The following is a 15732-nucleotide window of genomic DNA, read 5'->3' as shown; positions in this document are numbered from 1 at the left end:
TTTTCCACTGGTTCCTTGATCTCTCTGTTCTTCTTTTGAAAGAAGAAAACCACTTTACACAATTTTTCTATGTTGTTCTAGGATGCAGAATGATAGTACATAATGCTTAGTGGGGATTTTTCTACAGTCTGCTAGAGATGGCCTCTCAAGTGCTACTCAGGGACCAAAGTCAGAATAATATGGTCCAACATCATCAAGGGAATGTGTGAGAAGCCAAAGAGAGGCGAGGACAATCCAGAGACCTCAGTTTGATGTCCATGGAGCATGAAATCAAGCATATAAATCCTTTCCCTTTCCTTTCCTTTTACTTTTTTTTCCAGCTAAGGTAGTAACAGTCAGAAAGCTCTGATTCCTATAAATAATACGGACTTTGAATGATTCCTATGGTCTGTTAAGATTTTTTTTTTCAGTTTAATCAACTTCTCCTTGTATTTTCTGCTCTCTGTTGAGATATATTTTTCATACTTAGATTACTAAGAGATAGTAATCATGCACAAGTTTGGAGAATAAACACCTTTCTAGATTGATTTGCCTATCTTCTGTTATTGAAAGACAGTTTGCATTAGGGAAAATAAGAAGTAAACTCAATATATATGAGCTAAGGGTAAGATAAGATTTTTTCCTAAAGTAGGATGAGAAGTGCAGGAGATAGCTTAAAGAACTGGTTTTATCAATCTCATGTTAATCTGCAGAACAAATTCTGTGCGAACACACAAATGGCTGAGACAATTCCAATACAATCGCTTTGTTTTAGTCATGTACATGAGAGACACATGGTTCCTAACTGACAAACTCTTGTTGCCAAGATTTGCTGTTTCCATTGCAAATATATTGTCAAAATGCATAAAGAATGCTATGTTAAAAAAAAAAAAAGTGTTTATTTGACTTTATGCCCATGCATTTCTGTGTTTAAGTGCTTTTGCAGTGAGGTGTGACTACAGGTGTGTGTAAACTAGCTTACTCCAGGGAGTACTGAAAATAGTAAAGGGGTAGTAACAGGGTTTTTAGCATTTCAGTTCAGCTACTGAGTGTATAACTGAGGTGAAGTGTGTGACTCAGTAGCCTGTGCTAGCTACTCAGGCAACCCAACCATCACTCTTGCTTTCAACTTATTTCTGTGCAGTCACCTTAACTGGAGGCAGTTTGGTGGGTTTTTTTTTCTTTTTTCTTTCTCTTCTCCCACAGGGCCTATATTAGCTAGAGAGGAAGGTTGCTTTTTCAGTCCATTAATTATCCACTCTTTCCATGATGAGCCCTGCTTTAGTTTGATAAGAAAGGTCAATCTATTTGAAAACTCTAGGTGCCTGTGTTCCCTTACCTTTTCTAAAAAGCTTCTGTTGGCCTTTGGGATGACCTGGCTTGGGACACCGGATTCAAAGGCACCTTTGGTTAGACTCAATGATCCTGAAGGCCTTTTCCAACCATAATGATTCTGTGATTCTTTCACCTCTCAGCTGATGAGACAGGGCTGCAGCACCACACGGCCTCAGCCCCCAAAATGGTCAGCCAGCCACCTGCACAGGCACCAACGAGCGACACCACCGACAAGACCATTGCGGAAAGCCGGACAGAACAGCTGCCAGGCGCAGGGACGTGGCCATTCAGCAGCGTGCCGTTCCAGCACGCGCTGTGTCGCGCAGCGCCGCCCAACGGCCGTAACGGGCGCGCCAACGCCACGTCGCGCCGCCCCGCGCACGCGCGGTTGGGACGCGGCCGCTGCGTCCCGTCCCCTCGACGCGACGTGGGCCGTGCGGGGTTCCGTAGCCGGAGCGGCCGTTTCCCGGAGCGCGCAGGTCTGCGCGATGGCGGCGCAGAAGATCAACGAGGCGCTGGAGCACATCGCCAAGGCGGAGAAGTAGTGAGTGCGGCAGCCGGTTGCCGGCTTGGCGGTCGGGTCCGTCCGGCTCGCCTGCCCTGCCGAGGCTCCCATGGCCTCCGTCCCGAGTCGGGCCCCGCGGAGGGCGGCGCTGGCCCTGTCTCGCTCGCCACCGCGTAGCCCCGGGGCCGCAGCTCGTGGCCCTCGGCGCCCCGGCCCGCTGCGGGAAGGGGGGGAGGGGGTATCCTGGGAGCTGTAGTTCCCCTCGGCACCTTCCCTAGCGGCGGGGCCCCTGGGGAACTACGACTCCCACAATGCCGGGCGCGGGCGGCCGGGAGATGGCGGCGTCATGGGGTGCCCCGGGGAGCGGTGCAGGGAGCCAAGCGGCCCCGGGGGCAGCGGGCGCCCGAGCCTCCCTTAGAGGCCGCGGGGGCCCTTGTCCTGGCCGCGACTGGGAGCCGAGGCGGGTCCCTGTTCCACGCTTGGTAAAATGAGGAGGGAAAACGACAAATGGGCGAAGGGAGTTTTTGGGGGGTGGGAATGGAGGAGAGTAACCTTACCGAGTCTGGTGGGAAGCCGAATAAAACGGATTGAGAAACATCTGGCTCTTTTTAGATGGTCCTAAATGGCCAGTGGTGACATTTAGCTTAGAAACTTGATTGGCTGTGTGTACTAACCTTTTAATGTGTATTTTGATATAGAGTACAGCCATTTTGCTTATAAGCATCAATTTCACTGACTATAGTATGATAGAAATGGAGTTTTCATTTCCAAAGGTGCTATAGTTTAATAATAATACTGATAGGCAATCTAAAAATACAAGAGACAAAAGTACAAAGTGTGTTGGAGAGGAGAACCTGCAATCTGACAAATCAAGAGCATCATCTTCAAACTACCTGACCAAAAGTGTCATTTAGTGGCATTCACTGTGAGCTCATCCTGAAACACGCTTAAAATAAAATGATCTCAGCTCACACTTGGATGCAGATTAAAGATGAGTGTATTTCAGTTCAGTGCATTTGTACGCCTGCCTATGTTAAAAATATCACAGTAAATGCTTACTGTCTACTGTGCCTTTTGACCAATGAAGATGGTAAAGCTAATATAGACTATATATAACTGTTTCTAAAAATATGTTTTGCGTCTGAAGTGTTTGACTAGAACAAATGTCAATATAAACTCTTATTTAAATTGTGGGGATTTTTTCAATGAGGAAATAATATTGAAGTCATTCTCACTTGATGAGTTACCTTATTTTCATACAGCTATTTTTGCCCTTCTGTGTGTGTGGCATCAATTAGTGTCATGATCTATTGTATATGTATCCATGAGGAAGATATAAGACTTGGGCAGGTAAATTCTTTCATTTGTGTCTGTATGGAATGGAAACTGATAATTTTCATAAGCAAAGAGTGACTGAAGAGGAACACCAGAAAATTCATGCCATTTAACGAAAAAGTATTGCCAGGTATTGTGGTACTGGAAATCTTGAGATGCCAGTTGATAGAAGTGGAAATACTCTTTTGTTGACCATCTGCTGTTGGATGGCTGGACTTGCGACCACTTACTCGGAGTAGATGTAGGAGTGTGTTGAGACAGAACATGTAGTGACTATTGGAGATGGCTGCAGTGCTCATTGCTGGCATTGTTTGGAGTTGGACGTATTCTTACAGTTGTGATGCACACTGGCATATGACTAGTCACTCTTTTTCAGAGATTACTTAAAGTTTTCAATAAACATAAGTTCTATGAAAGTAAAACATTAAAATATTACTAGTTTTTAATGGCCCTTTTTCTTGCATTTTAGTCTGAAAACTGGATTCTTAAAGTGGAAACCGGATTATGACAGTGCAGCTACTGAATACGGGAAGGCAGGTATGGATGGTTGTGAATGTGGAGCATGCTTTAAATTCTCACAGTACACTATTAGCTTAATTGCAAATAATATTTTATGCATTTTCAATATGTTATTATGTAAGTAAAGCAGTTGCGAAGACTGAAGTTAAAAAAGGGAAATCAAATATAAGCAGCACTGTAAAACTTTATATCGTACTTAGAGAAAATTTTAAGTTGTATAAGTTTGAAAAAAAATTATCTCTGCTCTGCATATTGTAATACTAAAGCTTTCCTTTTTTTTTCAATTCTGCATCCTCAAATGATCTTATCCATCAACGAATATTCTAGCTGTTTTTATAACTTTCTTTTCTCATCATCTTTTTGAAATATTTCCAGCTGAGACTCAGTAAGATAGAGAGATGTTGCCAAGGTTTTTATGCATAGTAAAACTATTCTCCATTTTTACCTGTGTAAGTGTCATGACAAAAATAAAATTCTTCCCTGTTGTTTTTTTTTTTCACCATTTTAAACTGTTTCCTTCTTTTTGATCTTACTAATTTATCTCTGGGGCCAGTGAATACATTTTTAACACAGTAGGCATTCCTACAAGTGCATTTAAGCTTGAATTAAAATTTGGGAAGACCAGCTGTTTTTATCAGAATAAATCATTCTTTCTTGTTTTTGAAACTAAAATGCTTTATTGGATTTTTATAATCTTTAATCATTAAACATGTATACATACAAGTTTCTGCAGTTCTACAGCTAAAATGTAGAATAAATAATACTCCAAAATGAAGCTAAATGCAATGTGTGTGGTGTATGGTGTCAAAGTGCAGCAATAAATGTTTTTCAGGGTAGCTAAGTGAATTAAGGGAGACTGTCATGGGATTTTTTGGAAGACCTTGTTAAACCTGTAACTGCTCATCTGAAGAGTCTGTTTCTCTTAGTGGCTAAATACTTGAGCAGAAGTGCTAAGAGAAGGAAAATTAAACGCTCTAAATAAGAACTTTTTTTTTTTTTTTTTTTTGCTTTCTTGCAGCTGTTGCTTTTAAAAATGCCAAGCAGTTTGACCAGGCAAGGGAAGCCTGCTTGCGGGAAGCTGAGGCCCATGAGAACAATAAGGCGTATCTTTTCACTGATAACTGGGTAATGGGAGTTGGTAGAAGATATATTTAATAAGTTTTCAGATTTCATCAACCTAACGAATCTTTTCCTTCAAGAACTCTTCCTGTGTGCAGTGAGTGAGAAAAAAAAAAAAAAAAAAGAAAAAAAAAAAAAGAAGTTTTTCATAGAAAACTTGCATTGCTCTGACTAATACCTGGAGTGATAAAGTTCCAGTTCCTGAGATGTTGAGATGCTGCTGCAGGAATTAATGTGTTTTTCCAAAATGCTTACGAATATATATTGTACATATTATAAAATAAATGCCCTTCTGGCATTATTGTGGTGTTTGTAGTTCCAAATTAGACCCAAGGAACTGCTTTTAAATGGACATTTTATGACTCTGCACACAGTTACGCTTTGGTACTTGTGTGTATTTCATCCGTAGATCTGTTTGTTTCTGAAACCTTGTTTACATACTTAGATTGGGCTTTTGGGGATTCTGCTCTTTGAACCTAGTACTTGTTCAAGTTTTTTGTTCCCCCATTTACCTGCATTTATTTTTTTTTGTTTTTTTTTCCTTGACTTTGATTCTCTTACCTCCAGTCTCTTCCATGCTGCCAAGTAAGTATGGATGCACTGTGTGATCTGAAACAAGTTTTACAAAATAGGAAATACAGTTTGGTCCCCACCATAACAGGTGGTGTGATTTGGGTTGTTTCACTATTTCAAAATCAGTTTCATCAAAGCATAGGCTCGGAAAGTCTGGAAAACTGAAGTAGCTAACTGAAGAAGGCAATAATTTGGACATCTTCCAGCACCTTCTAATCTCAGTTATGTTTTTCTTAAGTAAGCTGTTTGTACATTTAGAATTTTCTAATATTGCTGGTGGATCAGATCATGAGAATAGATTTTCATGGGAGAAAGAGGAAAGTGCAGTTGAAGATGAGACTTCATCGACAGAAGATAGTGTTACCTGTGTATTGTCTCATTAAATGAAATGTTACTGCTTTGAAGATGTGCAAGTTTCAAATATTGACAGGGAAGTAATAACTGATGCATGTTGCTGGATGACAAGACACATGCTACAGGTTGCTAAAATACACCATATCTAACTGAATCTCAAATTTCTCTCTGCAGAGCCTATGAACAAGCTGGAATGATGTTAAAGGTATTTTTGCTGACTTTTTTTTTTTAATCAAATAGCTCTTTTACACTGAAGAATATGGTGCACTGGACTGTTTCAAAATATATGTAAATGAATGTTCAAGTAGTAGAAGTCTTTTGGCTTTGACTGAATACCTGACTTGTTCCTTTACAAATGAATGGCAATGCAGAAAGCATGGTTTTTTCCATATACGTTCTGTTACTTGTTTCTTTACCAGTCCACAACTCTAAACAGATACAGTATTAAAGCTTGCATTCATTTCGTTTGTTACACGTAAGTACAGTTCCTGATGGTGTCATCTCTCCATCTCTGTATTTGCAGGAGATGCAGAGACTTCCCGAGGCAGTTCAGCTGATTGAGAAAGCCAGCATGATGTACCTGGAGAATGGAACACCAGACACAGCAGCAATTGCACTGGAGCGGGCTGGAAAGTAAGTGTGTGGTGCTGGTGGCTAGAATGCTTGCCTGGCATTGCTATCGCTGTCTTTCTCCAAGTCTTTTTGTTGCTTTTATGTAGAAGGTATTCTCAGTTGATCTAAGGACAAATATTTATGTTGATATTTGTATTTATTACAGGTTAATAGAAAATGTGAGCCCAGAGAAGGCTGTACAGCTCTATCAACAGGCAGCATCAGTGTTCGAAGTAAGTTTTATTTTTCTTTTTCCTTCACAAGCAAAGAAATTTACAATGCCAGAAAGTAGACTGACTTAAAGGACTTAAAGGTGTTTACGATCAGCTGTAAAGTAAGCTCAGGTTCATAATTATTTTGTGTTCCTTTCGCGTCCATGGGCAGGTAATGGAGCTGAAGACATCTTGTGCTGTAGAGAGGGAAGTTATGAAAGCAAGGAGTCTATTTTCTTTGTCTGAATTTTTCTCAGTTTTGCACTTGGTAGAATCTGAAATTCAGATGTCAACTTCCTTCCCTCTTATTGTTTGGTATGGAGAGGAAAGGAGTTTTGCAGCAGATCTGCTCTATCCAGAGGAAATATAAGCAGAAACTTTCTCCTACCTACTGTCAGTCTGGGACCTCAACATGTCTTACAGGCAGATTTTACAAATCTCTCAACATTAAAAAAAAAAATGCCCCTTTTTTTTTTTTTTTGCTTTACTCTCTAGATCTATATGAGGGGGAGTTGGCTGTGGGACTTGGGTACCCCCAAGTTGTTTGTGTTTCCCTTCAGTTTGTGAAGTATAATAGAAAAGTCGTTCAAGTGATAGGAAATATAGTTAGGTTAAGATCTAGTGGTTTTAATCCTATATAAATGAAATATTTATGAAATTCTTTTTGTTCTTCTCTAGAATGAAGAACGTTTACGGCAAGCTTTAGAAATGCTAGGGAAGGCGTCAAGACTTCTAGTCAGAGGACGCAGGTATAGCTTTATACCTATTTTTTTGGAATGCAGTTTGCTAATGAATTTCACTGATTGTCGTTGCGTTTGTATACTGTTACTTGGAGATTTCTGAGAAGCACGTAAGATTAAATTTTGGTTTCTGTGAGAGCATATACTGGACTACCATGTTCATCCATGAATTGCCTCTCGGGATGCCAGAATGTGCAGACTGTGAAAACTTATTTTGTTTATTGAAGAATAGTTAGAAAGGACATTACCCCATCCTGATATTAACTAATCCTTAAATGACTTCATAAAGTTCTTTTTTTTTTCTTATTTTTTCTCTTTTTTTTTTTAATTCAACCTTGCTTTGTAGTAAGTTTTTGCAAATCTTTTACAGCTGCAGAATGAAAAAAATGGGAATTAAGGGATTAAACTGAGGAAAGAATTGTGGTTTTTAACGCCTTGATTATGGAGACTCCTTAGGATATTACTTAGTCTCGATAATAATTTCTTTTTGGTTGCTGTCACAAACTTGACCATCATTTTAACTGAATTGCATGGAATATTGTAATAAATTGTCCCTCTTTGTATTTCTAAATGTTTTTGATCTGTATTTTGAGCTATAGTTGCCGTTGAAAAAGAAAACTTATAAACAACTTACAAGAAACTTGAAAGTCTTTTAGTAAAAGAGCAAGTCGGCCTAACTTCATCAGAGTTACAGACAGTTGCTCTGCTGCTATATAGTTCATGCGCTATATATTTTCTAACAGTTTGAAACATTGCGATTAAATGCAGTGTTAAAATTAGAAACTAGTTTCTATGGCTATCTTAGTAGTTCACTAGTATCAGATGTTACTGATAGCTTACACTGGATTCCTGTTGTGAATTGTTATGAAACATTTATGAATAAATACGGTATGTTTTTGGCCTACATGTATACAAAAGGAATTGTTGGTTATTCTTTATTTCTTTATTTTTATTGAGGTAAACTTGCAGGTGAATTAGTTAAATACCACTTGGTTTTTTGTCACCTTTGAAGACGTAATATTAATAGTGTTTGGATCTTTATTCTCATTTTCTGGTATTGATTATCATAACTGTTTTGTTTTTTTAGGCTAGACGAGGCTGCATTGTCTTTGCAAAAGGAAAAAAGTATTTATAAGGAAATTGAAAATTATCCAACATGCTATAAGGTAAAAACTGTGCTCTTTAAGAATAATATGCTCCTATGGTTTCTGGACTATAATGGTTTCTGGATGAATTTTCACATTAATTTGAACATAATGGTTTTGGAAGGCAAACTAATTTGCCATTAAACTGGAAGGAAGAGAAAAAAGAGAAGGCATAGGCATTTTCTATTGTATTTTAATAGTATTGTCTGGTTTGCATTAAGTTGTTTCTTCCAGCATGCTTACTAGAATTGCTTGCTTTTGAATTCTGAATAAGAATTTTGGTCAATTTTGAGGTTTTACCATTACAAACCACAAAGGTAGAAAGGCCTAAAGTAAAATGGGTGTTACTTAGTGCAACAGCTGACTACAATGTTACGGGAGATGATCTGTTTGATACCAGTTGGGGATTTGGTTTACAACTTCTTTCCTGCATTGTTCTGACCCACTTGTTCCAGTAACTTATGATCATCGCAGACTTGAACGATCTTTTGATGTTCAATATTGACAGTCCAGCATCTTGCTTATAAATTGCTGTTTGTTCCAGTAAATATGTATATTTTTTCCTCCCCTAGAAAACTATTGCTCAAGTCTTGGTTCATCTTCACCGAAATGATTATGTTGCTGCAGAACGATGTGTGAGGGAAAGCTATAGGTAAGTCTGCTTTACTTTTTCTAATTTTAAGCTGAATATTCATGTAGATCTAGTCTTATTAAAGAAGTCTGGAAGTGTTTTCAAAAAATCTTAAGCCTGTAGTATTCACTAGTGGGTGGAGATGTTTTTTTACTGTTTCACTGTTGGCAGGTTTTTAATTGCCATGAACATAAAAGAAAAGGTTAATTATAAACAAGTACTTACCCATGAAAAGTAAAATCCAACATAAATTACAAGTTCTTTGAATGCTTTCTCCAATAAAAGCTGAGTAGCTGAATTGTTGCCTTACCCTTGTCCTACAGTATTGTCTGTTTTCAGGTTGTTTCTTTTTCAGACTCAACAGAGATGTGTTAATGCTCATAAACAAACATTCAGAAATAAAAGGGGGATTTATCTGGAAGTTGCTAAGTTTCCTATTCAGATTTTTTTTTTTGTTGTCTAGTGTACTGAAACATTTTGAAAATTGAAGTTCTAGTTTGTCCTAACTATGTTTTATTATGATTTGAGGATAGAAATGCGTACTGCAGTCTCAGAATACATCACTAGCAGTATCTCTGCTAATCTGTTAAACTATTTAGTGTGATGCTTAGTTTGAGGAAAAATTTTTCTAAATATTTTTCTTAAAGAAAATTTCTTTGCTTGTGAATTGCTGCAGCTGGCTTGAAGGAGATCTTTCCCTTCCTGTCCTTAGATTTAAGTTGTATATTGGAAGAAGAAGAGCAAATATTCCTTGTACTGATGTTCCTTAAACACTTGATTGAACTGAAAGATGAGTAAGAAAGCAAGAACTAGTGCAGTTGAATACATTTAAATGAAGAAGATACTGATAGCAGAATGTTCCCCTCCCTCTGCTTAAAAAAAAAAAAAAAAAAAAAAAAAAGTATCTGGATTAGTGTTTAAACCCTGACTCCAGATGCTTTTCCAGCAACTATGTTCGTTTCAACTTTCATTAGAACTTCAGTGACAAAATACTGAGACTACATATTTTTACTTAAACTACATTTTTAGGTAAATGACTTCAACATATGTGTAGGTTAAACTGATACTTTATTTTTAGTAACGAGGTTTTAAAATCCATCTTTAAACAGCTTGGTCATATTTTCCAAGTACTCCATTTTTATTTCATATAGAAATTCATTACAGGAACTTTCTGTATGTGTATTGGAAGAAAAGTTTATTGATTAGTCAGCAAAAATTGAAAATGCTGACATTCTCTTTTCTTTCAGGAATGTGATTATAGTCTGATTTTCAACTTACAAATTAATATTGAGGAAAGTAAAAGTTTCCATATACCTGGGGAAATCAAAGTGGTTGCACAGTTTCATGGAATAAGCAGGTCATGAGATTCTTATAAGCTGTCTACTTTTCTGTTATCATTGAATAGCAACATTTAAAGGTGGGTAGCAGAGTGTTGATTAGGTGGCTTGAATATCTTAAAGAAACTCTGAATTTTCTCAAGTATACCAGGATTTAATGGAAGTGAAGACTGTGCTGCACTAGAGCAACTTTTAGAAGGATATGATCAGCAAGATCAGGATCAAGTTTCTGAAGTCTGCAATTTACCACTCTTCAAGTACATGGACAATGATGTAAGTGGGCAGTTGTTGTATTTTTTTCATTATTGTCCTGCTTAATTTCAGAGATTTTTTTTTATGTTAAAGAGGGAAGTAGAGAGATCTGCAGCTTACTCTTTCATGCTACTCTGTGCCTGTGAACTTTTTTCCATTTTTTACTTTGCTGTCTGCCACTGTGAAGTCTTGCGTTGTTGCATTGGAAGGCTTGGATGAAAAAACAGGTTGCAGCAGATCTACTGAATCTGTTTAAAGAATGGATTCATTCTTTCTCAGTTCTATTTCTGCCTTGTTACTTTTGAGAATGGAACACCCTACTGCAAATGCTTTAGCTCAGAAATATACTTGCATAATCATTTTACAGTTGGATTTGGTATCTACAGTATAGTGTTGCTGGGTGTGGGGTTTTTTTTTTTTCCCCCTTCAGCACTTATTTCCTAACAAGTTCTACAAGCTAATTAGTATTTTTTTTTTCCCTTTGAAGAAAGTGATAGCCATGAAGTAAAGGAAACATACAGGCATCTACTAATTTTGCATTGTCTAGGTTCACCCAATCTTTACAATTTAACATTACTGTAAAGGTATTAATTTTACTGTAAAAAAAAATCTGTAAGACTCTTCATATGAACTGTTACTAGAGAGATCCAAGCTATGTGCTAATTATTCTTTTTATGCAGAACTTGAAAAACTGAAACTGTGATGTGGCCAAGTTACTTGATAATAAGCAGTCTCATATTTCATAGTAGAGAGATGTTATTTCCCTCTTATCAAAGCATTCAAGTTTGAAAAGGGAATCTATGTTATGCTTATTCTAAATCTGAGAATACTCTGAGAGCATCCTCAATCTTTTTTTTTGTACTGAATGTGATTCACTTGCTTCATGGGTGTTTTGTTAACTCCAGTGAATCCTGTATAGGGTAATTCAAGTACATTTCAGTATTTTAAGAGTATAGAAATTAAGCTTGTCTTGTTATTATCAGTATGCCAAGCTAGGTCTTACCTTGGTGGTGCCAGGAGGTGGAATCAAGAAGAAGTCACCGAATGCTACACAAGACAAGGCAAGAGGACCAGCCACAGTGGGCTCTCATGCTGAGGAGGAGGAGGATGAATATTCTGGTGGACTCTGCTAGATGCAGGCATACGTTCTTTGAAATACCTGACTTGTTTGTGATGTTGAGCTTATCCAAAGGTACTAAATTTATCAGTACTTCATTGCAATCATGATATGGGAATGCTAATATTAACTTGGCAGCTTTTGGGTACAAAATAGGAAAAAAAGAAAAAGCATGATTGTACCTATCGTCTTGAAGCGCTTTTGGATTCCATTTCTTACCTGGTTGGAGTTTCCTCAGAGCCCTTCCTTCAACTGACGGGGAAAAAATAAAGAGAACTTGTTATTAAAAACATAGTTAGAAAGAAACCAAAATCTTGGACAGAAACACTGGGATAGGGAGAGGGGAACAAAATTTAAACGGCTAGGTTTTGACAGCTGGCACTTTTTAGTCTGTAGAACTTGTCTGTGATTATTTCCTGCGAGTTAAACTTATGGTCATTCATCTTGACACTTAGCTCCTGTCTAACATTACTGAAGGAAGATTGACTGTACCACAGAGTGCTTATACCAGTGACAAAATCTCCAGTGGGGGCATTCTGTTTATTTTCAACATGATTTTACCTCATTAAGGAATATTATTTGAACATCATATTTTTTGCAAGAGCTATCCACAGAGTCTGGAAAATACTAGGTTAACTAGTTTGAAGCTGTTTAACAGGCTTAAAAGTACACACATGCTTGTCTGTTATCCAAAGAACATTAATGACCTGAAGTCTGGAAATACCTGTTTGCACAGTGTTTGTAATGTGCATCTTAGGATGAAACTGTTGGGGACAGCCTTTTGTGTGTTGTCTTTCCCACGAAGAGCATGCCATAAACAAAAGGGAAAGTGAGGGCAGCAGTAACATACATTGAAAATAATGCTCTGCAGACAAAGCTTAGCAAAAACCTAGGTGAAATGTTTATGAAAGTGTTCAAGCTTTGAGTGCTTCAGCTGTTCATTTCTAATTAATACTGTAGGCTACAAAGACATTTATTTCTCTTATATTTTCAAGGCATAAGACAACAATCTTTTAGAAATGGTATTTTTTTGAAGTTGCTCAGAGTTTATAAACAATAACAAAGTTATGTGAAGCATCTACTTTGTAGTCTTCCTGAGTAACCATATTTTTGAAGTATCTTCGGCATTTTAATTTGATTTCAAGTTCTCATGTAAACTACCATTGTGTCTCAGTTTGACAATTTTGTGCTTTCTAAAAATTGATGTACCTGGAGTCTGCTTTTCAGGAGAATGTAACCAAGAGCTGCACTACAGTGACATCACTTTTTATCCAGCTGGGATATATGTATGGGTGGTGTGTGATGCCCAGATTTCAATAAAAGTGTAAGTGTCAAAACGTTTTTTTGTCAAAAAAAGTGTCTAAAATTTTTTTGCTGTGTTTACGAATTAAATGTCTTCAGAAACATAAGAATGTATGACATAATTCTGAAGAAGATAAATTTTTGGAAGGATAATATTAACTTTCCTTGCAGTGGGCAATACTCTTCTTTGCAGCATTGTGATGGCTGTGCAAGCTACACCAATAACACTGACAGCTCCTTAGAAGTTACGTTACCCATTTGCATGGATGTTTGGAAATTTTTTTTCTCTTTCTGTACTTTGACTTATAGGCTTGGATTTGAAAGCTATTTGAAATTGCACCTTTTTTTTTTTTTTTTTTTTGTCTGCCAGATAGTCTCTGTTTGTTATTAAGGAAGTTGTACTTTCACAAAATAGCCAAATTGAAATGTAGGGAGTGAGTTGCTTCTTTGTCAGATGGATTAGGAATTTACACGAAAGATGACTTTGGAGACCTGCCTGTATCATTTCTCACCACTGCAGCAGCTCACTCCAGTTTACTCCTGCCTTCTGGATTTGTTCATGTAGATCACAATGCACTTATGGGGAACTAAAAATAATTGTTTTTAAAAAATTGCACACTTAGAAGCACTGGGAACACTAAGCTTGTCCTGTTGCAGATGGCATCATTTGTACCACTAAGCATTTCAAATTCTGAATTTAATTTTTTCAATAGTCCAAAAGAGTTTGCTTCTTTTTGTGTAGAAACGGTTGCATATATCTGAGAAGATTACATGCATAAGGGAATAAAACTTGGTAATCTTGTGTCCATCTGTGAAAGGACTTAGAGATTTGATCCAAATTGCACTCAACACTAACAAGCTCTTAAAAGAAAAATTCAAGTGAACGCATTCAGCTTTTAAGCAAAGACTTATCATGTTGCCAACAAAGAATTTCTATCAGCAAGGTTGTCATCTTCACTCCTCCAGCTTTTTTCTTTTTTTTCCTGCCTCTTGAGTATCCCCATGCCAAGCATAGAAATTCTGGGACAGAAATAATTTGTACTAAACATATTAAGCTACCATTTTACTGAAAGGACCTTGTCTCAATCTTAAGAATCTTAATATTTGATTGCAGTGTTGTTTCAAAGACCAAAACTGCAGAAATGGAAGTGGCTGAAAATCAGATGGTCTATTTTATATAATTTATTTTAGGTAATGAAAATGTAATAGAAACATTAACTGCCTTTTAGTAAATGTTAAACTATAAACAAAGCTGTCTGTATATTATGTGTTATTGTTATTTCTATCTTTCAAACCAATTTGCACACTTTTGTAAATAATAAAGTGATTTAAAGTGGAAATATACTATTTAGAGCAGGAAAAAGTTTCCTAAAGTTTGGTGACTTAGAAAAATAAAGTGAATTTGTGCATGAAAACTGAGATATCAATGTAATGTATATGTAAAATCAGATCATTTCTAAATTATCTCTAATTTAAGACTCTGTAAGCCCAAACACAGTGTGAAGTGTACAAGCAGTATGAAACCTGTGCTTTTTGTTCCCTTTCCAAATCTGTGGTGTGTTAGAATATGAAATGTTTTTGTAACAGCTCTACAGATGCTTCCTGTATGTGAAGAGGTTCTGTGTTCTACCGCTATCCAAAATAAAACTTGAAACTCATGGTTGTGCTTGTTCCTCCCTGCTTTTGACCAACTCCTCTTCAGCTCTGCCCTCTTCAGCTCAAGGATGAGGGCTGTTCCATAATCTTGAGCCAATTTTGTAGTGATTAAGATTGTTTCTGCCAAATACTGCAAGTGTATTATGCAATTAATACATCTTGGGAGCCTACATCTTGGGAGTCTATTCATTTCATTTGGGATGTTGCATTTTAGTGCTGGCTGTACATTTGTTGGACACTTGCTATAATCTGTCACATTGGTTCTGTGGGTTTTTTTCCCCATTTTGTACTTTTCTAATGGCTTTCATTTTGAAGATAGTGTAACACAATTACCTTAGGCAATTCTGTCTACTGAGGTTAGGAAAATACATATATATTTCACCGCCATCATCTGTAACATCTTAGTGATGTTACACTCTTTGCTTCCTGAAGGCTTTTAGTGGGAAAATAAATTTGTATATGAGATGACTGTCAGATCTAAATTTGTCCTCTACAACCACCTCTTAAAGAAGGAGTAAGGATTGGAATATCAGTTCTAACTTAACTTGCCTAATCAGTCACATGCAAAGAAAATGTTTGAGAAACAACTACGTTTCTGGTGATAAATAAGGATTTATGTATTCTTGGGTGTAGAGGCTTGTTTCTGTAGTTGGGCTGATCAGATGTATAGCAGACTCTCAAAGTCTTCTCTAAGAGTGTCTCAGTGCGCTACAAAGTTTAAGTGAATGTGCTTGAAATCTAGGAAGGACTGGCAATGTTGGGAGAGATATAAACACCTCAAAAAACGTCCTAGTCCCACAGGGAGTCCCTGGACTTCAATACTTATCTTAGCAGGTATGTAATGATCTCTGCCAAAGGATAAAAGGACTTCCCCCAACAAAATAAAATTAGGATCAATTTAGTGTAGAGGATCTCCTACTTCTTAGAACTTAAACTTCTAGTATAAGTACCTAAATTAGAATCATATCTATATAGATAGATAGAATTTCTAGTATAGGTAAATAAGTAT

General features: G+C 37.2%; 1 protein-coding gene across 2 annotated transcripts; it reads left to right on the top strand.

Moving 5' to 3' along the window:
• Window positions 1-1758: 1758 nt before the first annotated feature.
• Window positions 1759-13405, top strand: NAPG (NSF attachment protein gamma). 2 transcript variants are annotated; one of them, XM_026033840.1, is made up of 12 exons: window positions 1759-1858; window positions 3624-3691; window positions 4692-4776; window positions 5360-5377; window positions 5894-5924; window positions 6243-6352; window positions 6498-6564; window positions 7222-7292; window positions 8371-8449; window positions 9001-9080; window positions 10540-10669; window positions 11632-13404. In XM_026033840.1, the coding sequence occupies exons 1-12, from the start codon at window positions 1803-1805 to the stop codon at window positions 11779-11781; spliced, it is 945 nt and encodes a 314-aa protein (XP_025889625.1). In that variant the 5' UTR covers window positions 1759-1802; the 3' UTR covers window positions 11782-13404. The 2 variants fall into 2 exon arrangements, with proteins under 2 accessions (XP_025889625.1, XP_025889623.1); XM_026033838.1 differs by lacking the exons at window positions 1759-1858; window positions 3624-3691; window positions 4692-4776; window positions 5360-5377 and having other exon boundaries at window positions 5672-5924; window positions 11666-13405.
• Window positions 13406-15732: the final 2327 nt, after the last annotated feature.

The sequence above is a fragment of the Nothoprocta perdicaria genome, unplaced genomic scaffold (genome assembly GCF_003342845.1).
Source record: "Nothoprocta perdicaria isolate Ctin4 unplaced genomic scaffold, notPer1 scaffold_134, whole genome shotgun sequence".
In the NCBI taxonomy this organism is placed as follows: Eukaryota; Metazoa; Chordata; class Aves; order Tinamiformes; family Tinamidae; genus Nothoprocta; species Nothoprocta perdicaria.
The sequence above is the reverse complement of the archived record's forward strand: the minus strand, read 5'-3'. Positions and strand labels throughout refer to the sequence as shown.

Coding starts and splice junctions, on each gene's coding strand:
- NAPG (XM_026033840.1), top strand. CDS start 1,803: ATGGCGGCGCAGAAGATCAACGAGGCGCTGGAGCACATCGCCAAGGCG. Junction 8,450..9,000: donor ATTATCCAACATGCTATAAG/GTAAAAACTGTG, acceptor TTCCTCCCCTAG/AAAACTATTGCTCAAGTCTT. Junction 10,670..11,631: donor TCAAGTACATGGACAATGAT/GTAAGTGGGCAG, acceptor TGTTATTATCAG/TATGCCAAGCTAGGTCTTAC.